Source organism: Tigriopus californicus, chromosome 6, assembly GCF_007210705.1.
Source record: "Tigriopus californicus strain San Diego chromosome 6, Tcal_SD_v2.1, whole genome shotgun sequence".
NCBI classification, from domain to species: Eukaryota; Metazoa; Arthropoda; class Copepoda; order Harpacticoida; family Harpacticidae; genus Tigriopus; species Tigriopus californicus.
In genome coordinates, this window is record NC_081445.1 from 6,793,722 (window position 1) to 6,814,022 (window position 20,301).

The 20,301-nt window shown below is 43.0% G+C and overlaps 4 protein-coding genes across 24 annotated transcripts in view; 2 read left to right on the forward strand and 2 right to left on the reverse strand.

Annotated features, from left to right (window-relative positions):
* The window catches only part of LOC131882483 (transmembrane ascorbate-dependent reductase CYB561-like), a 37,046-nt gene extending 32,942 nt beyond the window's left edge, over positions 1–4,104 (forward strand). For 4 of the 7 annotated variants that reach the window (XM_059229631.1, XM_059229635.1, XM_059229636.1 and 1 more), the window contains 5 exons: positions 1,255–1,487; positions 1,805–2,031; positions 2,135–2,304; positions 2,645–2,874; positions 3,593–3,765. In XM_059229631.1, coding sequence (XP_059085614.1) covers positions 1,255–1,487; positions 1,805–2,031; positions 2,135–2,304; positions 2,645–2,874; positions 3,593–3,630 — 898 coding nt within the window. In that variant the 3' untranslated portion in view covers positions 3,631–3,765. Of the gene's footprint in view, positions 1–99; positions 1,145–1,254; positions 1,488–1,804; positions 2,032–2,134; positions 2,305–2,644; positions 3,056–3,592 lie in introns of those variants that run through there. The other 3 variants (XM_059229634.1, XM_059229633.1, XM_059229632.1) reach the window with 3 other exon arrangements.
* Positions 4,105–4,115: 11 nt separating this feature from the next.
* LOC131882482 (trichohyalin-like) lies at positions 4,116–9,009 on the reverse strand. Its single transcript, XM_059229630.1, has 8 exons — positions 8,573–9,009; positions 8,044–8,506; positions 6,512–6,635; positions 5,379–6,426; positions 4,914–5,179; positions 4,669–4,849; positions 4,392–4,603; positions 4,116–4,319 (listed from the first exon to the last, which is right to left on the reverse strand). The coding sequence occupies exons 1-8, from the start codon at positions 8,582–8,584 to the stop codon at positions 4,172–4,174; spliced, it is 2,454 nt and encodes an 817-aa protein (XP_059085613.1). The 5' UTR covers positions 8,585–9,009; the 3' UTR covers positions 4,116–4,171.
* Positions 9,010–11,001: 1,992 nt separating this feature from the next.
* LOC131881857 (leucine-rich repeat-containing protein 51-like) lies at positions 11,002–13,102 on the forward strand. Of its 2 annotated transcripts, XM_059228843.1 has the most exons (3): positions 11,002–11,483; positions 11,550–11,754; positions 12,130–13,102. In XM_059228843.1, exon 3 carries the CDS (start codon positions 12,196–12,198, stop codon positions 12,874–12,876), a length of 681 nt encoding a protein of 226 aa, XP_059084826.1. In that variant the 5' UTR covers positions 11,002–11,483; positions 11,550–11,754; positions 12,130–12,195; the 3' UTR covers positions 12,877–13,102. The 2 variants fall into 2 exon arrangements, with proteins under 2 accessions (XP_059084826.1, XP_059084824.1); XM_059228841.1 differs by lacking the exon at positions 11,002–11,483 and having other exon boundaries at positions 11,506–11,754.
* A 3,402-nt stretch (positions 13,103–16,504) lies between these two features.
* LOC131882037 (myosin light chain 6B-like) overlaps positions 16,505–20,301 on the reverse strand; it is a 36,228-nt gene continuing 32,431 nt past the window's right edge. For all 14 annotated transcript variants that reach the window (XM_059229062.1, XM_059229061.1, XM_059229071.1 and 11 more), the window contains 5 exons: positions 19,236–19,403; positions 18,319–18,454; positions 18,093–18,231; positions 17,866–18,014; positions 16,505–17,167 (listed from right to left, as the gene is read on the reverse strand). In XM_059229062.1, the coding sequence (XP_059085045.1) occupies positions 16,641–17,167; positions 17,866–18,014; positions 18,093–18,231; positions 18,319–18,454; positions 19,236–19,403 (1,119 nt within the window). In that variant the 3' untranslated portion in view covers positions 16,505–16,640. The remainder of the gene's footprint in view (positions 17,168–17,865; positions 18,015–18,092; positions 18,232–18,318; positions 18,455–19,235; positions 19,404–20,301) is intronic.

Genomic DNA, 20,301 nt, shown 5'->3' on the forward strand with positions numbered 1-20,301 from the left:
TTGGGATAATTTTTGGTAGTACGAACCTTTTACTCGTTTTACAAGTTCTCTGAGATCCTAAAAAATGAGGNACTAAATTGCATGCCACACCAACCCAGCGACCAACCAAGCAACCGCGTCGTTCTGCCAACCAATGGAATGGCCTAATTATTTTCGATTTTTTTTTGTTTCGATCAACCAAGTTTGCTTACTCAGCTTTGTGTGAGGATTCTGGCCAAGGTAGACAGACAGGGGCTGATGATCATCGTGATGATGATGGTGTTGCTGTTGATACATGTGTCGATTGAGTGGTGGTGAGCGGCATAGCTGGAGGCCTGTGAATATTATGGATTGAAACTTTCTTCATGAATGTCTTCACCACACCTCGGTTAACTGGTGTGTTTTGCCGTGTTCGTGAGGAAGATCGCCAAATATCCATGATTTGCTAACCTCGAGGAGGTTGGGCGCATTGGTTCTATCTCTAGTTCTACCATTGTCCAGTTAATATGTCGGATGCGGAGAGACATGTACTAGAAACGGATTTCCCGCTGCAAAGTGCTCCGCCCAAGTCAACCACCGTGTACCATCCACCCTTGGATCCGAGCAGCGATCAAACATTAACCAGTGATTGGAGCCAGCAACAACCAATTCAAAACTCGTTTTCTCGCTTGAATGCATCCTCACCGACATCGAACAAGCCAACCCTGAAAAATACTCATAAATTGTTGTACCATCCTCACCATCAGATTGCTACAAACTCCAAGCAAACGACAAATCTAGACTTTGCCCAAGTTTGCGAAACTGACGACGATGATACTTCATCGTTCAGATTGCCCTCTTCTAAAACCACTCGATTGAGACGAAGTGGGTCTTTGAGAAAGGCTGTTAATAATGATGGGTCGGATCAAGATGACTATGAGGACAATGGACACGACGATGACGACGACAGAGAGGAAGTGGTAGTAGCTCATCCGATGGATTCTTCCGCAGAGGCGGAGCCCTTGTTCAATCCCGACCAGGGCTCTCCCAGAAGGATACTTGACATGAGAACAAGTAGAAATAGTTATAGCTTTAGAAACAATCAGGTGCAAACCTCTCCTTTGAACACATATCTCGGTGATAAAGAGCAAAATCAAATATTCTTAACCTCCCAAGAGCAGAAAAGGTAATCATGGTTTCATGGTTGTAGAGCTTTTGTAGTTAGTCGGAATGCTTTCTGTTTCAAACAATGCAACATTTGTTCTCATCTTGGATCTCTTTCTTAATTGCTTTCAGACACCGCAAGCACGACGACGACAGCATGTCTCCGATGTCCCGGTGCTGGTTGGGAGTCCTCATTCTGTTGGCTCAAATCCTCCTTAATGGCGTCATGGCCTTGTGTCTCTTTTGGGTGATCAAATATCATTCCCAAGATTACGTGCCATTCGCATGGAAGTCTAATCCCAAACTGGAGTTCAACCTTCATCCCGTGCTCATGATTGCCGGGTTCATCTACTTCATGGGACAAGGTAAATTGGGTGATCTAAAGGTTCCTTATATAGCCAGAGCTTGAGAGGTTCCACGGCATTTCCAGGCAAATCGTGATTTCTAGTTAAAGGTTAAGGAGATTTTTTCGGGAGACCACTGTAAACAACAAATAAATATTCATTTGTACTTCAACGGACAAAAAGTTAAGTTGAGGCCAAGAGCATCGGAGTACGTACATTCACACGCATTATCTATCCCCCTATGTGGCTTTTTGGCAAACGAACTTTGAGATACTAATTTCCAGGACAATAAAAGCTTTAAATTACAAAGTTTTATACTCTTTACCTGTTTATTTCAGCCATGATCTTGTACAGAACCTGCCGGTGTTGTCGTCGAATTTGGAACAAGCTATTGCACACGATGCTTCACATTCTGGCGATCCCTTGTATCGTTATTGGCTTCATCGCCGTGCTGGATTCTCACAACCTTCGAAAAGACAAGGACGGCAACCCCGCCCCAATCCCCAATTTCTACAGCTTGCACTCCTGGATTGGACTCACCGCTATGGGACTGTTTGGGCTACAGGTAAAGGCCAACCGGGTCTTTGGTCCACACTCCCCACAAATAGATATGGCCATTGCCGTCACTTTGTCACATTGCTCAACTTGGTTGTGGTTTGATTTTGCAGTTCGTGGTTGGTTTCTTTAGCTTCCTGTTGTTGCTGTGTTGCGAATCTGCCACGGCCTCGTTCCGCGCCAATTTGGTGCCACTTCATGCTGCGTTCGGTGGAACCACGTTTGTTTTGGCAGTGGCAGCGGCTTGCACCGGCCTCACTGAAAAGGCCTTCTTCTCACTCAGGTAAAAAAGCAACAACTTTGTTTCCATGCCGAGCAGCCTTCCCGGTAGTTTTCCAACACTCTTTGATGCGCATGTCTCTTCGACGCGTATTAAAGAGACATGTTGCCAATGAGATGGAATCAACACTAGAAAAGACACCCATATTTTTTCGAATTGTCTTGCACTGATTACTTTGAACCTCTGGCACGATTCCTTTCTAGTTCTTAAACCCTTTTGAAGCATTTCCCATACTACATCCATTCCAATTTTGATGGATCCATTCTCGCACAGATTCATCCTCCTTGTTCCTCGTTCGTTCCCTTAACTCATTTGTTCCCTTTTTTGTTGTCCCTTGTCACAGTTTTGCCTACAGCAAATGGGTTGCCTACCTGAGTGACGAGTTCTCGGATGTACGGCAAAACTCGTTAACGGGCTTGGTGTACACGCACGAGAAGTTTGAGGAATCCCTTGCCATCAATGCCCTTGGGGCCGGTCTTGTGGCCTTGGCCATTGTCATTCCCGTGATCTTGGCCTATCCCCGCTTCCGATATTCCCCACAGCGAGTGATCGCCGTCACTCATGACCGTTACAGTTAAACACAGTTCCAAGGCAAACTACGTGTGCTACTACTATGCTTCTACTATCATATGTATATGGTCCACTCGCCATCTCCCCTCACACGGAAGAGATGATGAACAGAGATTTCTACGTACTTTCAATCATGTTTTGTAGAGTTTGTAATAAAATATTGTACAACAACACCAAAGCCAAACACACGCTTTTTCGGTTGCTCCCAACGGACGGAGATTTGGTTGCCTTTGCATCCCGACTTGTTTGAAATGTTACTAACATTGAAGGAAAAAAAAGACTAGTTATTGAAACAATCCTATCCATCCGTTCATCCATTGTCCTCGTCCCAACCCAACCCAACACTGACTTGTCTTGGATTTGCACCTTTTCTCTTACGGTATGTCATGCACTGTGATTGGTTCAATGGTTTTCAACTTCAACACACTCTCCACCTCTTTCCAGGTTTCACAAGTAAGTGGACTTCTAAATGGGTAAATGGTTTGTCATAACCAAAGTAGTATATTCTAGGTGTTTTTCGAGAGGAGCTGATCTTACACTAGTATGGTCGGTTCAGTTCACCAAACATCTCGATATACAGTAGAAACTATATACATGTCTGGGTGTTTTATTGGGGCGTTTTATGTAGTACTCACGCTTCTGGGATTTGGCACTTTTAACTAATCCTTGTTTCCTCTCAAAAACATTGTGTTGAACTCATGTTGACTAACTTCTTTCTTAGTACCCGGTCCGTGGACAACGCAGAGAACGTGGTTATAGAGCAGATTGGAGATCAGTACTCCGAATTCCCGGATGAAGGTATCGTGACAAACACAATTGGGATTGCCCTGGTGGCTTTGGCCATTATCATTCCATGGATCCTGAGTTGTCCCAGCTTCAAGAAGGGTCTCACCCGTGAAAGCAGCCGATTCAATCACGATATCTAGGGCGCAAAAGATCGCAAAAGTCGCCACTTCCTCCAACTAACCACCAAACCAACCTTTGAAGCAAGCAATAGACACACTCCAGGATGACTCAAGTCTGATCTCGACTTTGTAAATACTTCCGTGAACAAATGGACTTGAGTAACGCTCTTGAACTACTGAACCTCGTCCGACCATTTTTCTAAGCCTCGATTGTTCCAATTGCATCATTGAAACAAGACCAGAAGGGTTGGAGATAACCGCCCATCCACTGAGGAACACCAAGTGTACAATTTATAGATGAAAATAAATCAAATTTCGAAAAAGAGAAGTTCTAAGCGCTCCGCTTTTAAATTGGTTTATAGGGAAACGCTTCTAATGGCATGGCATGGCTTACATCACATATCAGTGGTAAGTAATGGCTTTACATTTGGCTTGGGAGACTCCCTGAATTCGAAGTCTTCCATGGGTCCCGATGTCTTCTCCTTTCTTTGCCGTACCAACAATTGGAGTCGAATCTGAGCCTGGATCGCTCTACCGACAATTCTGAAATGGGTAAGGTTGCGTGAATGAAGACTTCACTTGCGTGATTGAAGGTAGACATATTTGGAGTCGAACCTGAATCTAATCTTGGGTGTTTTGCGCGTTAACCGTGGGAAATTAGCAAAATATCCGGCCAGCCTCCGGGTGGCGATCTTCTTGGGTTTATTTTTTCCAGTCGTTGGTTCTTGCTCTTGGGTTTGAGCCACCAGAAGTAGAAGGAGGAAGTTCTTTTGCCAAACGAGGGATTGACGGAACTCCTCCACCCGATCCAGATGAAGTTCCAGTTCCTAGATTTGAAGGATGCTTAAACGTAACCAATTCAGAACTGCTAGCCATTTTAGCTTTGGCTTACCATGATAACGGCGTGTGGATAGGCAGATGACCCTTGGCTTGATTGGGGTGGAATGTCTTGTAGGTCCAATTCATCTTTGAGCCGACCAATCCTGTTCTCCAGTAAAGTGACGCTATTCTGCAAGGCCTCGTTTTCTCCCATTATGCGTTCCATCTTTTGCTGCAGCATTGCATTCGACTCACTTGCAAAGATGCTTAATATCATCGAGTTGGTCCTAAAATAATGCCCCTATGAATTGCATTTACCTGTTTTCTTGTTGCTGTTGTTGTTGTTGTTGTTGTTCCTCGTCGTCTCGTGCTTCATGTTGCTCCTCTCTGTTTTTACCTTCTATCCAGAATTGCTTCTCCTTTTCGTGGAGAATGGCATTTTCGTTCTGGAGTCCGTGGATCAACGATCGAACGCGTCCCATTTCCTCAATGAGTCCTGCTTCTCTGTGCCGATACATGTCCATCTTGGCCTCCAAATCACGAACGTATGCCTTCTGATGATCCTTGGCGGGTTGTCCTGCCATCTAGGAGAGAATGATTGAATGATCATTTGTTTGTCATTAAGGCTGGAACTGCTTTTCGTATCAATGGTGACTATTTTCTCTGTGCCTGATCTAAAAAAACTGTTCTTAAAGAGCCTTTCAATTGGAACAGGACGTTACACTCAATACTTGGGTCGGCATGCACATAGACAAGAAATGAGGTAAAATGACAGGCACTTACTGATCCCACTTGTTGCCGGAGTTGGACGAGCTCCTCGTGCATCCTCATATTGATTTGCTGCTGCTTTTGAAGTTCCCGGAACACCTCGGCCTTCTCCATCTCAGCCTCGTCGATCCTCCTCTGATGGAACATGACCCAATCCTGATCGAAGCTGCCTTCTTTGCCCAAAATCGATCCTCGTTTGGCCCCACCCAAGGGCCCATGATTGTTGCTACTGTTGCTGTGATTTTGGCCATTAGCCGCCATCATGAGCATTTCGGACCGTTCTCGCTCTTGTTCCAAACAGCATTTCAAGGCATCCACCCTGTCGCGTTCTTCTTTGATCTCGTGTTGAAACTTCAGGATCAGGTTTTGCATGGCATGAGACTCTTCCAAGGCTGCCATGGGGGCTTTATTGTGATGTCTGGACATGAACGGACTGCAATTGGGTGGGATGGCCGCCGCATTGGAGTGGATCGAGGACCGTTCCCGTTCCACTTCCAAACTAGTTCGAAGGTCAATGATGGTCTCAGCATCGCGATCACTGGCCGCTTTGGCTCGGCTTCGCTCCAACTCGAGCGTTTGTTTCAGCTTGCGGAAATGATCTCGCTCCATTTGCAAGGCATCCTCGAGAACGTCGGATTGAGATCGCTCGGCTTCATAGAGAGATTTGAGCTGGATTCGCTCTTCCTTCTCGCGCTCCACGATCGTTTCCAAGGCCTGCATTTCTTGCTTGAGCTCGGCCATTTCGGCTTGAAGCAGTTGCCTCGAGTCCCGCTCATGGTTGTGCTTCTCCATCCATTCCAAAGACTTCATGCGCTCAAGTTTGATGGAGTTTTGCATTTCGTGCACTTTGGTCCTTTCGGATCGTAAATCGAAGCGGATCTGTTCGATCTCGGCATCTCGTGTGCATTGGTCCATTCCGACCGCTTTAGGTTGGGAGGTTCGTTGCATGACCTTGGCCACGATATTGCGGCACAGGTTGTCCATATCCATGTCGGTATCACTGACGCTTTCACCACCCAGACCACTGGATACTTCTCGGCTGCGATGCTGCCCATTGTCAGGCCTAATAATTTGGGGACGAATGATAGGAAGACATCAATGGAAAAGAATTCTCTTGGGTACTAGGGAATATTTTAAACCTTCCTTACATATGGGTTTGTAGAAGCTTCTCATCTAGTTTGTGGGCAACGCGAAGTTCTTGTTTCACAAGTTCGGTTAGTTCCTCGAATGATTGACTCCTACGGGTGTTGCCGCATGACGGGTTTAAGGGTCCTAAACCAAGAATTGTTATTCAGCATTGCTACAAATCACGTTGGATGATGTAAGTCTTCAAAGCATAGACAGAATTCAATTTTTTGATGGGTGCTAAGGTCAGTCGAATGGGAGAGCTCTCCCTTACTAGTCATGCGTCTCATCCATGTAAATTTCCAGTATCGGGATGTGAACCCACGACACCTAAGGAGAAGATTCTTGCCAGCTTCTTGTCCCTTCTGAGACCGCTAGACTTCAGTATTCGCATTTTGATGGTTTGTCATTGCAAGTGATCATGTTGAAAATATCCTGAAAGATGACTAATTATTGAGCGTAGATGAAAAGCTGATTGATTGATTATAATGAAATCGTTAAAGGCAGATCTTAGTATCTTTTTCATTTATTGAATCATTCATGACAAGTTGTTGCGCAAGAAGGCGTAGTCAGTATAAGGGGGCTGTTTCCCCACCATTTCATGACGAACAACTATGCGAAGCTCATTTTGATTTGGCAAGTAATCAATGATGACTAACTTCCGGAATCAGGAAGTTCTAATGATTGAAATCTAAAAACTTATACGTTACCTCTAATGTGACATTGAATGCCTTTCAACATAGTGGGTTTGGAAATGTGTGTACATTTTCTTGAGCGTCAACACAAACGCGGTACTGAATCAATGAATCAATCTGTGTAAAGTCGCACACACTCAAAATAGCCATATGTCGAATACCCTAGTATTTGCAAGAATAAACCCCTTGCACTGATGGCAACATAATCGATTTATATGCACCCTCAAGTATGTTTTGCATTTCTCAACAAGGACACACTAAAGGTAGGAATGAAGCATATTCTCTTTCATTTCCAAAATTATGTAATCTCTTTTCCTGGTATAAAAAAATGTTTTGTCCCCTGTTCCTCTCTCCCTGTACCTTTCTTTTTTGTTAGGGGAATGATGTAGAAGTGATTACGGTACGATGAGATTGAGTCGATAAGAGCTGGGTTCAGACGGTGTAAAATGTTCAATTATTGCATGACCAACATAGTAATTCAAAGGGACATAAATGTTCCAGGGGAGGAGGGAAAATGAAGGTTGAAATTCGGACCCTGGCTCAAAATCAGTGCTTTGGGTAATGAAAGTATTGTTCTAAATTTGAGAGTGAGGGAATGTTGTTTATGGCATCTCGCTAATTCTTTTCAAGATAGATCGGTCCCCCACTTGACAAGCGTCATGGTCAAATAAGTGCATGGGTAACTTTTCTCAAGTCTAGAATGGCGGCTCAAAGGCGCCATCACCAATGCCGAGCTCAGCTCAGTAGCTTTTTTAACTCCTTCACAGTCCAACCAACTCAATATCGATTTGAGACATCCCGTTTACCATTTTGCTTCCTGATTTATTTTCCTGCATACCGTATATCGTAGCTTTTCTTACCGGATGCATTTGAATCACGGGCATACTCATGGCGAGATTGCCAATCTTGCGATGACAACATGCCGCTATTGGCTGATCCGTCCCTTGACTCTTCAAAATCAGCCTTGAATCCAAAGGGCAGATTAATGGGATCTTCGGATGAGTTTTCCTTGTTCCCTGGCTTTTGACTCGGGTGGCTCGACCTCGGATCGTATTGAGAATTGTTCTGTGAGGGAGTCTTCCTGCCTTGTTTCCCCTGTTGTTGAGTATGTGCTCCCGATTGTTGTTGCTGTTGTTGTTGTTGTTGAGCCGGCTTGGATTGAGATTGGTTTAACTGAGGAGATCCTGAGGGTCCGCATGGTTGTCTGAACCCCGGGGGTTCCCTCGGTCCTTTCAGAGTAGTGGGCTTGTTGCTGAAGGAGCCAGGTTTTGGCCTGGGGTTGATATTTGATCGAGGTCCTGAAGGTTGGTTGTTCGTCCGAGGCTGAAAAATTCCTAATGGTTCCTGTGGCTTTGCCCGATGAAATAATGCTTGTGCAATGTTCCCTACCTTGTCGGCCATTTTCCTGAAGAATGCACGAAAACAATCCAGTACGTTGAAAGAGCTAAAATTTGGCGGTTCCACCGAGCAATGACGAGCCTCCAGCAACTTTGTGCCCTCCAAATTCCACGTGCCAAACTAAGGGTACAGCACTTTTCCTTCTCGTTATTCTTCTCAGAGTGAAAGACAATGGGTCAATCCGAAACTTTCACTTGGACAAGGTCTCCGTGCTTCAAGTATGCACAAGGTTACTCTCATCCATCATGAGTTGGAACACTGTCCTGTTTGACATTGATACTTCTGGGCTTCCCAGGATCAAACCCACCCACTTGTTCCAAACTTATTTTCACTCAAAAATCGGGATGGAACTTTTCTTTGCACGGGAACTTTTTGGTCTGCATCTTTCTCGTCGTCTCCGAGGACTTTGAGATATCATCGTTAGTGACGTTGTTTTTGCCACCGACTCCAGAATCGTGCACACCGAGAGTAGAGCTTCTAGTATGTCGGGTCGTTCCCTTCGTTGCTGTTGTGGGTGGAGTGCAGCCCTGATTTCCCAGCCCATTGCCAAGAATATTTTCCATCGCGCTTCGTGCACGTAATGTATAACGCTAGGTGATCTTTCTGAACACATACGTGGAACACAGCCAACTACATGTGTGAAGAATTTGTTCGAAAGCGAGTAGCGGCCATCCACTTGAGCTGGATTTGAGGACGTACATATGTCCTGACTTGAGGACATGGAAGAATTAGTTATGGGAGCCACTCATTTTCAAGTATGGGTGTGAAAAAACCTGATCAGTTTAGCCTAGAAATTGATTGGTTCCACCTGAACATGTTTGAGGATCTTTTTTGTTTGATAAGTAGACAGAATTTATTAATGAACTTGGAACGTGACTATAATTGTAAAACAAAGAACTGACAGAGAGTCTCCCTTGGCGCCAAAATGTTGGATCAAATATTTGCTTTGAGAATGATAATTTTGAGTGAGCAGGATTTTCCCATACCATCAAGAAGTTCCAATTATGGAAAACAAGCCATGACAATTAAAGACACGTTACTGTATTAGTTATCATGTGGATATATTTGTCTTTTGGAAACTTCAGCCAAGACATCACTCTCGCGGTAATTCATGAGTGGACTCTTTCCGCTTCACTCACGTTCCATCTTAGCAGATTGATACGCTAGGGGACATTCAAACATCGTTAGCGATGACTTTCTCGCTTGGCAGCCTCAAATTACCTCATCTCTGAACACAAGAAGGAAAATCCTGAAAATGTGCTAACTCCACTTTGGTCAAGGAACGCAATTGTACCCGTTGATGTCCAACTTAATTGGACCTTTAAAAACTCTGTTTCAAGTCTGCCTTGCTTCCCTATAATGTATGTTCATAGGACTTATCATTTATGCCTACATGCCGGGTGCAGATTATACCCTTGTCTGTGCTAAGTCGAGCCTAATGGGAAACGATTACACGAAATCTGAAATTGATTGTCGGGCTTTCAATGTAAGTACATAACTTTCGTGCTCAATGTTCCAATCGCCTCCTCACACAATCAATAAAATTGGACCATTCTTTGGGCTTCGAATAATTTCTCAACTGATGGGAACAAAACTCCGAAATACTTTGTTGTTTGAACATTAGTCATGCCACGAGAACAATGCACTGCATGTCGTTCCAGGACCCTCTCAATAATTGTCGTGAAGCTGTCACGTTTTGTTCCGCTCTCTTGACACGAGTTGTGATTTAAAAAAGAACCTAGATTTTCAAGGCCATCTCACTTGCATGCACACGAGACAGTGGGTGCACAAGACCAAGCAAGCATAGAGCACGACCTACAAGAAGGAAAGCCATTCGAGTTGAGGGTAGTTTGATGGTCGTGGCGAATGGTTGACTGGTTGACTGGTTCACGATGTCTGCCTGCTTGCTTGCCTGCCTGCCTCCTTGCCAAGGCTTTGCATACGTACCATAATTACGAAGATTTTGCCATTGAACTTCAGACGACCTAACATGAATAAGTGGACCATTATGGAACTACGCCGGCGCCGCGCCGCATATTGAACACGGGGACAAGCTCAGTGATCTACATAGTACATAGGGACCAGTTCGCTTTGGTTAGCACTGGTTGTTTTTGTTTTCGGCCCACCAAAACGTCTGTTGGATACAACCGTTCTCTGAATTTTCGTTCATGACAACAACAGATCAGAATGGATTCAAGTTCAGCTCGATTGATCCCCCAAAAGTCTGGCTCAGTTGGTGCATGTCGGAACTAAGCGTTGATCATTCCTGCTTGTTTCTTTACTCCACTTCCCCCCTTCCTCCGGCTACAACAGTACAATAGCTCGGCGGCTATTGCGTGTCACCTGTCGCACAAAAAACGGCGAAACCCCTTTTCAGAAATCCTTGATCTAGAAACAGGGAACTTAGCGCCAAGAAAGGCCCCCGGTACTGTAAATAACTCATCGGACCCCCTCGAGTGGGACGACGCAGTGGATGATTGTACTCGAAAAACATAAAGTGGAACTGCCACAGACATTTGATTTGTTTCTATTTCCAAACCATTGGATTTGTTTAACGTGCTTAATTAAACCATAACAGTCCTCGGGGAAGGTGAATCAGAAATATTTAGCTCATTTTAGGTCTGTGGGCACATAACTAAGTTTTCCTTGTCGTAAACATTTGCTGATGGCCAAATCTGTATACCTCTGGGCGCTTTTATTGTCTGATTTTTCGAGCGCCCGACCGCTAACCATCTCAAGCCCGGGAACGTCAGTTGTGTCCAATCTTATTTGTTCCATTCATGAGCAATAACACCAAAAGCAGGTGGCTAGGTGCGTGAGCGAGTGAGTGAGTGAGTGAGTGAACGAGAGGGCCGGGGGCACGGAAAAGCAGGCCTTTGTTGGGGCACACCAAATGGAACAGGTATGAAAACTTTCTTCAAAGGAGGTCCACAACTTTCATTTCCCTTCAGAGTACTTACTTATCTAGCCGAAGTGAAGTGGTCCTGTTCCACAAAAGCACACGTGCTAAAAAGAAGATAGTGGCGGAGAGGCTTCGATCTTCGTTTGGGAACGTTCCACTTACGCATACACATACGTCATTCGTTATTGATTGGAACGGTTTATGTGCCACATTTGCAAACCCAAATATCTCCTCGATTGCTGAATCTTTTCAAGACCAAACTGATACAAAGGTAAGGTAAAAGGAAATATCTTTCCTTTTAGGAGTTGTGAAAATGTTGGTCAGCTTGGTCATTCTTTAGTGATTTGACTGACGTTCCCAAGTGTCAGGAGAGCGGCTGCTGCCTCTTTGTAACGTCATAATTGGTACCCATAATTTGAGTGGAACAGTTTTTAGCTTCGTGACAACTTTTCAATAAATGAGCAACGCAAAAGGGTGGATGAGTTGGCTGGAAAATTATTAATATTTATAGGCTCATTCGCTACTCCGACAGACGTTATTTGCTCAAGCACCCACATGAAAGACACAGGGAATATAATTGAAGGGCTCGCGACGAGGAGAAAGAGGCCGCTATTAATTGGGGCCTTTTCCCCTTTTTCGGTCACAGTTTCAGATCGCCAAAATGAGTTGCAACTTCTTGAAACACCAAGTATAGCCAGCCAATTCCGAGACCATGGAAGCATCTTTTAACAGTGGGAGCTCAGCATCTAGTTCTTTTGGACCTCCCTTGGACTATTCATTCCGGAACATATCGTCGCTAAGTCACTTGGAAAAACGTTATCCTCGCCAAAGCCTTCGACGCCAGAGGCGATCTCCCTCTGGCAGATACAATTCCAATGTGATCCGATTGGCCAATAACAATCTCGTCGACACGAAGGGTCTTTACCAAATGGCCTTGGATGTGGTAGAATATCCTGAAGAAGTAGCTTGGCTGGACTTGAGCTTCAACGAGATTACCGTCATCAGCGAGGACATCTTGGAGTTCCCCGCGTTGAAAATGATTTACTTACACGGAAACAAGATCCGGAAGTTCTCGGATCTGGCCATCTTGAAGAGGCTACCCAATTTGTATAGCGTCACTCTTCACGGCAATCCCGTGGAGAACTATCCCAACTATCGCTCGTCTATGATTTGCATGTTTCCTTCCTTGAAGAGTCTGGATTTTGCCAAAGTGACCGAGGACGAAAAGGACTTGGCGAGGCTTCATATTATTGTGAATAAGGGAAGCTCACGATTATCTGAGAGTCACGGACCGTCAATGGGGGGGCAAGAGCCCGCCCATCATCATCACCATCAACACGGAGCGTATCATCGTCCTCATGGACATCACCCAACCAAGAAACATTCTTGGTGATGGAATATGGTGCAGAATAAAGATCACGCGAAAAGAAACTACCTTCCTTCATTTGGGTCAAACCTAGAGCGAAAAAGTGCCTGAGTTGAATAGATATTTAAGGCCAGCATGAGCAAGTGCACGTGGTCATTTAGTATTTCATGATACAAATTGAATATGTATATTGATAACGACATTATATATGTTTCTGAGATCACGAATAAACTTATTATTTTTCTGCCGAGTATCAAGTATCAGTCACAAGAGTGCAAGGTAGTGTGTTGCATCTAACAACACACATTGCGATTTGAATGATATTGAGAGCTAGGATGGAAATGATAAAAGCCCGTAGAATTACAAAATTACATGGAGTGCACAGTAATTTATTTAGTTTGGCAAAAATGGCCTGAAACTAAAATATTTCCTCTCGATCTATTGTATTTCCAAGTACTAACCTTTTTCTACATCACCAACAGTTTTCCTTCCCAGATATTGGGCAATATTTGATTACGGACAGGATCGAAAATTACTGCAGGTCATCCTACAGATTTGGTCGAGCAAGACATTCTAAGAGGTGCAACTTCAGGTCAAAATAGGTAGACAGAGCCATGTGCGAGAGACTAAACATTTCAACCAGGCCAATGGCGTTTGTGTTAAACACGTCTTGTCAAATCACCATTAATTTATCCATTTTCCTTCCCTTTTGTTGTTCAAGAAAATCGCTTGAACCTCAATGGGCTCAATGGCTGCCTGAATTCTGAAATCCTTATCTAGAATGGCAAATTCAAAAGTGCCCAAGGCAAAATTTCACGCACTAGTAGAGCCCTGGAGACCTCAAAGTAATTTCAGAATAGCTACACTCTTTTTACAAGGTGCTGACAAAGCAAACCAAAAGAAATATAAACCATGATAATAACTCCGATGTTGTTGGAAAAACCTCTATGCCGAAGGGCCAATACATACCTAGAGGGAGCTTTTATTCCGCAAATTTCCCTCTCACTTCAATGTCAGCCTTTTGCAGATGTCGAATCACGAAGTTCGAACGGACAAGAATTTTCTTTCCAAAATGGCCCTTGATTTAAAAGCTCTTTTTAGTTTGGGTCTTGCTGAAAACGTAAGGGGTTTTCATAAAATATTTGAGGTGGTGAGTTCGCCAATTATTTGTCATTGAGTTTGAGTTCTTTTTTCAATCTAAAAAAAACAAAAGGTGCAACTTGTTTAAAACATCCTCTAGACATCTAAGTTAAAAGATTCTTCTTTCAGCACGAAAACTTATTTTCACAATTTTGTCATTTCTAGATATTTACAGCATATCAAACCTCTTTGGTCCGTTTGGCGAAAACAAACATCAATATCAATGTTACCATCCAAAAACCCACATTAAAATAGTACGGCCAGGTGTTGAAAAATACTCACAAATAATTCCAATAAAATAATTTAATTGATTTTTGTGAAAGTATTTTGCATGCGTTTAAAAAGCGATTTCAACCAATAAACCGTGCTTGAAGAAGTCACCAATACTGCTGATCATTACAATTGATTTGGCTAATAGCTAAACCAGAGAGTGATTGGATAGGTTGTCACTTCTATGACATGAGTGCAAATCGATAGACAAGACTTTGGATTGAGTTGCTACGTATATTATGACAGGATACAGACGGTTAGGCCTGAAACTACAAGTAAAGGCTTAGTAGCCCATCAATCGCAGAACTGAAGAGCAAAGAGTCATTGGCAAAGGTGAAATAGATTGGGAAGGATGCTTCCTGTTGTAAGACATAGGTAGTTTTGGAAACCGTGATTCGACATCAAATGATATTGGTGTTTGAAACAGGAATATCTTTTCCAATGCAACAACATTACATTTCTAGCTTTCCAAATTTTGACAAATAAAACATGATTAATCTGGTTTTTTAATGACAACGTGAACTAATCTTGAATTGATACACCGAGGACAGTGTACCAACTAGCTCCCTTGGAGTCCAAAATCCAGCTCAAAAGTAGCCATAATAGTGAACTACCGAAAGTAGCCACTTTGAGGCCTTAGAGGCTAGATTTGATAAAGGTAGACTCCATGGATTTGAATAAAATTCTAGTTGGAAACGCAACTAAGGTTACTTCCAACATCTTCCATATCTTTGTAGGTTTTAAGTGGATTAATATTCTAATCTGAGCTAGAATTCAAGATGATTTTTTTGCAAAAGTTGTTCCTTTTGTTTCAATAGCAACGAAAATTATTATTAGAAGTCTTGGTATTTCAAAAAAAACTTCTATCAGTATTGTGAGTAACACCGTGGCCTCTTTTAGAACCTACTATCTCTTTGCATCATGAAATCAGTGCATAATTACTGATCTAGGGCTAGTAACATAAGAGTTTAGGTTTTGGAATTAAAGCACGTCTTTAAAGGTAGATCCCAAAAGTGCTCCAAAAAGTCCGTATCAAATTGTTCTCAGGCTATGGGTGTGGTTAAAGATACTTCACAAATGCTTTAGTAGATGCATTGTTAAGGATCTTTAGGTGTGGCAAGCGCCTAACAGTTTTTTTTTGTTTTTGAAAAAGTTTGGGGAAGAAAATCAGACCATCAAAATCAAACAAAGACCTCTTTCGCCCAAAGAAAGAAATTTTGATCACTTGAGTATGCTTTCTATTTTAAAAGCTTGGTGTATTTACTTTCAGAACATCACTTAAACTATTTCTTCCAATCATGGTGTATACTGCACCATGAAACAATCAGAAGGTAAAAATAATATTAACATTTCTACCGATAATAGATTCCCCAGTAATTCAAAATGAAACAAGGATATATGTTATTTAGCTTCATATTCATATGAAATCTGATCCTGCCCAGAACTAGAGTTAGCGGATCTGGCTAGCCCTTGAATGTAGGGTTGATCAATAATTTTGGTTAAGAACTCGTCCTAGTCTGACTTCTTTGTTGGAACTAATCTTATTGTATCTCGTTGAAACTAAGAAAATTAACAATATTTGGATGCCTAAAAAATGATAAGGTCTCTTCTTAAATGTTCTTTAGCGTTTTCAAGTCAACAACTTTCCCCTTCTTCAAAGCAGATGGTCGATTTGAACTAAAAAGATGGAAAAAAATGACAAACGAAACTTGTTTTGAGTTTAATATTACAATCACAAAAAAATCAGATCAATCGCATCCAATCACAAAAGGACGAAAACTACTACTTCCACTGTTTAGAGAACTTAAATTAACAAGATAAGAATCACTTGATAGGTTCTTGAAGACAAAATCCATCAATTAGAGCAACTAACTTTGATGACATTTCATATTACACCTTGCAGTAGTCAAAATATGTTCAATTATTGAAGAAAAAAAAATCGGTTGAACTATCCAGCCAACACTCCGATCAGAAAACATGAATTGGTTCAAATGTAAACGATATATCATGTCAATTTGCTTTTGCTCCCAGTGGCTTGTCCGCTTCAAAGAACCAATTAAATTCTGCGTCGACCGAGATTCTCAACTCTGATTGAAGCTTAAGGCAAAGTGGTCAAGCAGCGGTCAAGGGGATAAGCCACGAAAATATTTGCTACCTTGTCCAAAATTTCTTTTGCAAAAAAATGGAATATGTCAAACCAATAATTCCTTGGGGTGACCATAATAAACAATGAATGAAGCAATGATTCGACCTTCTGTCATTGAATTTAATCACAAGCAAGCTGTTAAATACGCCTAGGCACTTGCATTGTCATGAACGTTTAACTGGTTTGGCCCTGGGCCCACTGTTTTGGTGGTTAATCTTGAACAAAAGGATTTGCATCAATGTTCTTGCCCACTTCCACTTCCGCTTGGTCGAGGATTATGGTCGCCATTACCGGTGGAGTCAGGGTGGCTACTTTTGGGGTTTCCGTTTCGGTCCTTGATGTCACTCTGGTTCATAGAGTGGTGCGATTTACCACTACGAGCATCCAGGTGTGCCGTCTTAACACACCCACTCACATTGTTTTCGGAATCCTTGGTCAAAATCAAATCATTATCATTGGCTGGATTGTCATTGGCACGATGGGAAGTGACGTTGGTAGAGGGTGCAGATTTCCCGCCTCCCTGATTTAGTGACGCTTTCTTGGCATGATTCAAAAGGGACGCGGGATCTGCGCTTAACGGCACGGGCTGGTTCTCCTTATTGTTACTTTGGACGTTGGAAGTGGAATTGGGCGGATCTTCATCGATGGTGCCGTTCAAGCCACCACCACCTCCTCCCGTTCCACCTCTTCGGTCCTTCTTTTTCGCTTTTCTTTTCTTTTTCCGTAATGCCTTGTTATCTGTGCACAAGATTTGGACGAATTCTGGAAAGGAAGAAAAACAGTGAAAAAGTTAATTGGCAAAAAGTCGGACGCTTACTGAGGAAATGTGCTCGAATATCTCTCTCTTAAACACACACTGCTTGCACGCCACTTCTTAGTGAAGCGTGAAACATACCATACTGAGGGTTTACATGGAGGCGGCTTCTGTCGTGTTTTTCTCTCATGGTATTCATTATTTTTTTTCAAAATAATGATTAAAATGGAGAGCACAATTGTCGGTATGCATGATCATCGAACATCAAGCAGTAAATAAAGTGCAAACTAGGTTTTGCCGATCTTCTCGAATATGGAAACACGTGTTCTATTATTTGAGCTAGAAGTGGATTTCTCTCTCCAGATGGAAACTCTTTGGAAACTTCCGAATGCTTATCTCGGGCATTTATCATATCAATACAATTAGATGTCTCATCGGCTTTCGATAACGGCCCTAATGCTGATGAGCGAAAAACAAGGTGGTGCCCCATTCCTCGTCATGTATAACATTTTGCCGCCAAGTGTGTCGATAAGAGTTTATCTAAGAAGTCCCGCTGAAAGCTCTGTTGAGTGCAAGTAAGTGCTGGTGCTTCTTCCATGCTTCTTCCCTACCACTAAACCACCCAAAAGAGTGAGTCACTACTTCGACCGTGTAATATTGGTTTTAGATACCACCGTACTTGGTGAAAGAAGTCATTTTTCCCCACCTTTGTAGTTAATGAGCCCGTCATTGTCAGAATCGGCTTCCCGAACCATTTCATCCAGCTCTTGATCCGTCATTTTCTCCCCCAAGCCTTGCATAATATGACGGAGCTCTGATACCGAGATGAATCCATCGTCATCCTTGTCAAATATTCTGCAATAAAAGCACGAACAAAAGGTTTAACTCGCGGTTTTTGAGAAGAACTTGGGAACCTTATTGACGGGCACTCACTTAAATGCGTCTTTTAGCGAATCCTCGGTCATGCCAAATCTCTGTTGTTTGGACATCATTTGGAGGAATTCGTTGAATTCAATCGTATCGTAGATTTGATCTTCTGAGACGTCTCTGACCATGGCAAGAAGCTCCTTTTCTGTATGCACGGGGAAAATAGATCAGTTATCAAACCTCCTCTCAAAATCACGGTCAACATCTTTTCCAAGGGAAGGAGCTAACTCACCACTCGGCCTTTGACCGAGACTCTTCATGACCACGTTGAGTTCTGGGAAAGTTAGAACGCCATCTTCATCCTTGTCGAAGAGCATGAAGACCTCCTTGAACTCGGCGACTTGCTCATCCGAGAGTTGCCATTCGCTCTGGAAGACAAAAATCGAGTTTACCATCATAAATCAGAACTGAAGAGAATGGTCACGGAGTAATCAAAACGGATCCTCCAAGAATGGACCCGAGAGAACGTAGTTTACAAAAAAGGCTAGCTGACCCCAGACTTCGTCTCAAATCTTCCAATGACTTGATTCATGACCGCCCAAAGGATTTATTTGCTCATAGTCTTCTTTTGTTTAAGACCAAGTGCCAACGATGATCTGGCTCCAAAAGGCGCTTCTCAGCATGCAATGCGAGATTTCGCAGTTACGGCTAGCAAGAAAAATGAATATCCACGCCTCCATTGGGTTTCAAGCCTACCGTCAGGCTCCCTAAACCCAGCTTAAATGATATTAAAGCCAGGACGTTAGATGTGGATCTAGTAAAAAGGAGGCTTATTGTAATTGAAAGGAGCCGGAAAAGTGCAAAGTAACGAAAGGATGGGGGCTTTAACTCGCTGAAATGAAAACAAAAGAAGTAAGATTGGGCGTTTGTTTAAGATGCTGAAAGGAATTTGATTAAGAATTGGAAATTGTATTCCAATGTCTAGTGTGGTAATTTTACAATAAATTATTTTGTGTCCAAACGGGGACTGACGGTCCAAAACTTTTCATCGCAATTGTTAAAATAGTATGAGATTGAGGCAGGAATTCGAGGCAGGAAACACATTGGGATCATTTGAAAAGAAAAACGCTGGACCTAATACCATCGCCGATGTGGGTTCAATATTTTTAGCACGCTCGAATTCGAGTGCATGTTGTCAGTGGCGCTTACCAAATCGATGTTGATGATAAGGTCGTATTGGTCCTTCTTGCCCTTCTTGCCTTTTTTGCCTTTGGTCTTGCTGTGTTTCACGCAACCCCGTCCACCAGCCTTGCCTAAAGGTCGACCTGAAGCACTGCGCGGGACATACGGATGGAGAGGGGGGCCACCTTGTTTGTTCTGAAACCAAGAGCACGAGCAACGTGAGTGAGTGAATGGTTGATTGGTTGGTGGGCTGGTTGGCTGGTTGGCTGGTCGGATGGGTATGGCGATCAATTCATCATGAGCAAGAAGATGATGAGGAAAAGAACAAAGAAATAACCCCTCCAATTTGTTTCTTGTCAGGATTAGGAAATAATGGCCTCACGGCATCATTGTATAGCAGGGAATTTTCTGATGGAAAATGAAAATGTGGGACGAATCATGAACATTTCGGTGGGTTATATCTGAGAATCTGGGTAATATCCAAGATAAGCAGTTATCAATGCAATGCTTCCACATACTAAAAATAAGTTCAATGACTTCGAAAAGAATCATCTAAAGAAACACTCTCTACTTGGGCCCTGAGCTTTAGGTATTATTTTTGGCTGGAAACAAATCTTTACAATGTGTTCCACTTCATTTTATTTCTTCACCACCATCCATAGTCAATAATGGTTCTTGGGGATCGAACAGATTGTGTTTCCCGTTCAATCTAAATCGAATGCAAAGCGTAGGCGACAATATTCGAGGTACTGGATATGGCAACAACCGCCAGCCTTCACGTCGCAATTGGGACCCATTTTTATTCCAAGGGTAGGCTCTCTGGTGGGAGTAAGGCCACTTTTGGACTGCTAAGGCGCTTGTTTGGCTACCCTTGCTTTGTGACCCATGAGACGTTGAGTAATAGGTCACATTCAAGGCTAGCGGTTACATTGTTCCCGTACCCAATAAAGTCCCAGTGACCCCTTCAAACTTGGAGTTCCAACTAATTTAGTCCAATGGAGCATGTTGAGAGGGGAAGGGGGGAAGGCACAAAATCATGGAAGAGTTACATCCGTTCTTCTCGTTTCGTTGCCTCTTCTCTCAACTCAATCAA

Bases quoted from the DNA above. Each gene is read 5' to 3' on its own strand.
- LOC131882482 (XM_059229630.1), bottom strand. The intron at 6,636-8,043 runs GTAAGAAAAGCT...TTCTTGGTTTAG, and splicing joins CCGTGATTCAAATGCATCCG to GACCCTTAAACCCGTCATGC. The intron at 4,320-4,391 runs GTTCGACTCCAA...TACCCATTTCAG, and splicing joins ACACCCAAGATTAGATTCAG to AATTGTCGGTAGAGCGATCC.
- LOC131881857 (XM_059228843.1), top strand. From the start codon at position 12,196: ATGGAAGCATCTTTTAACAGTGGGAGCTCAGCATCTAGTTCTTTTGGA.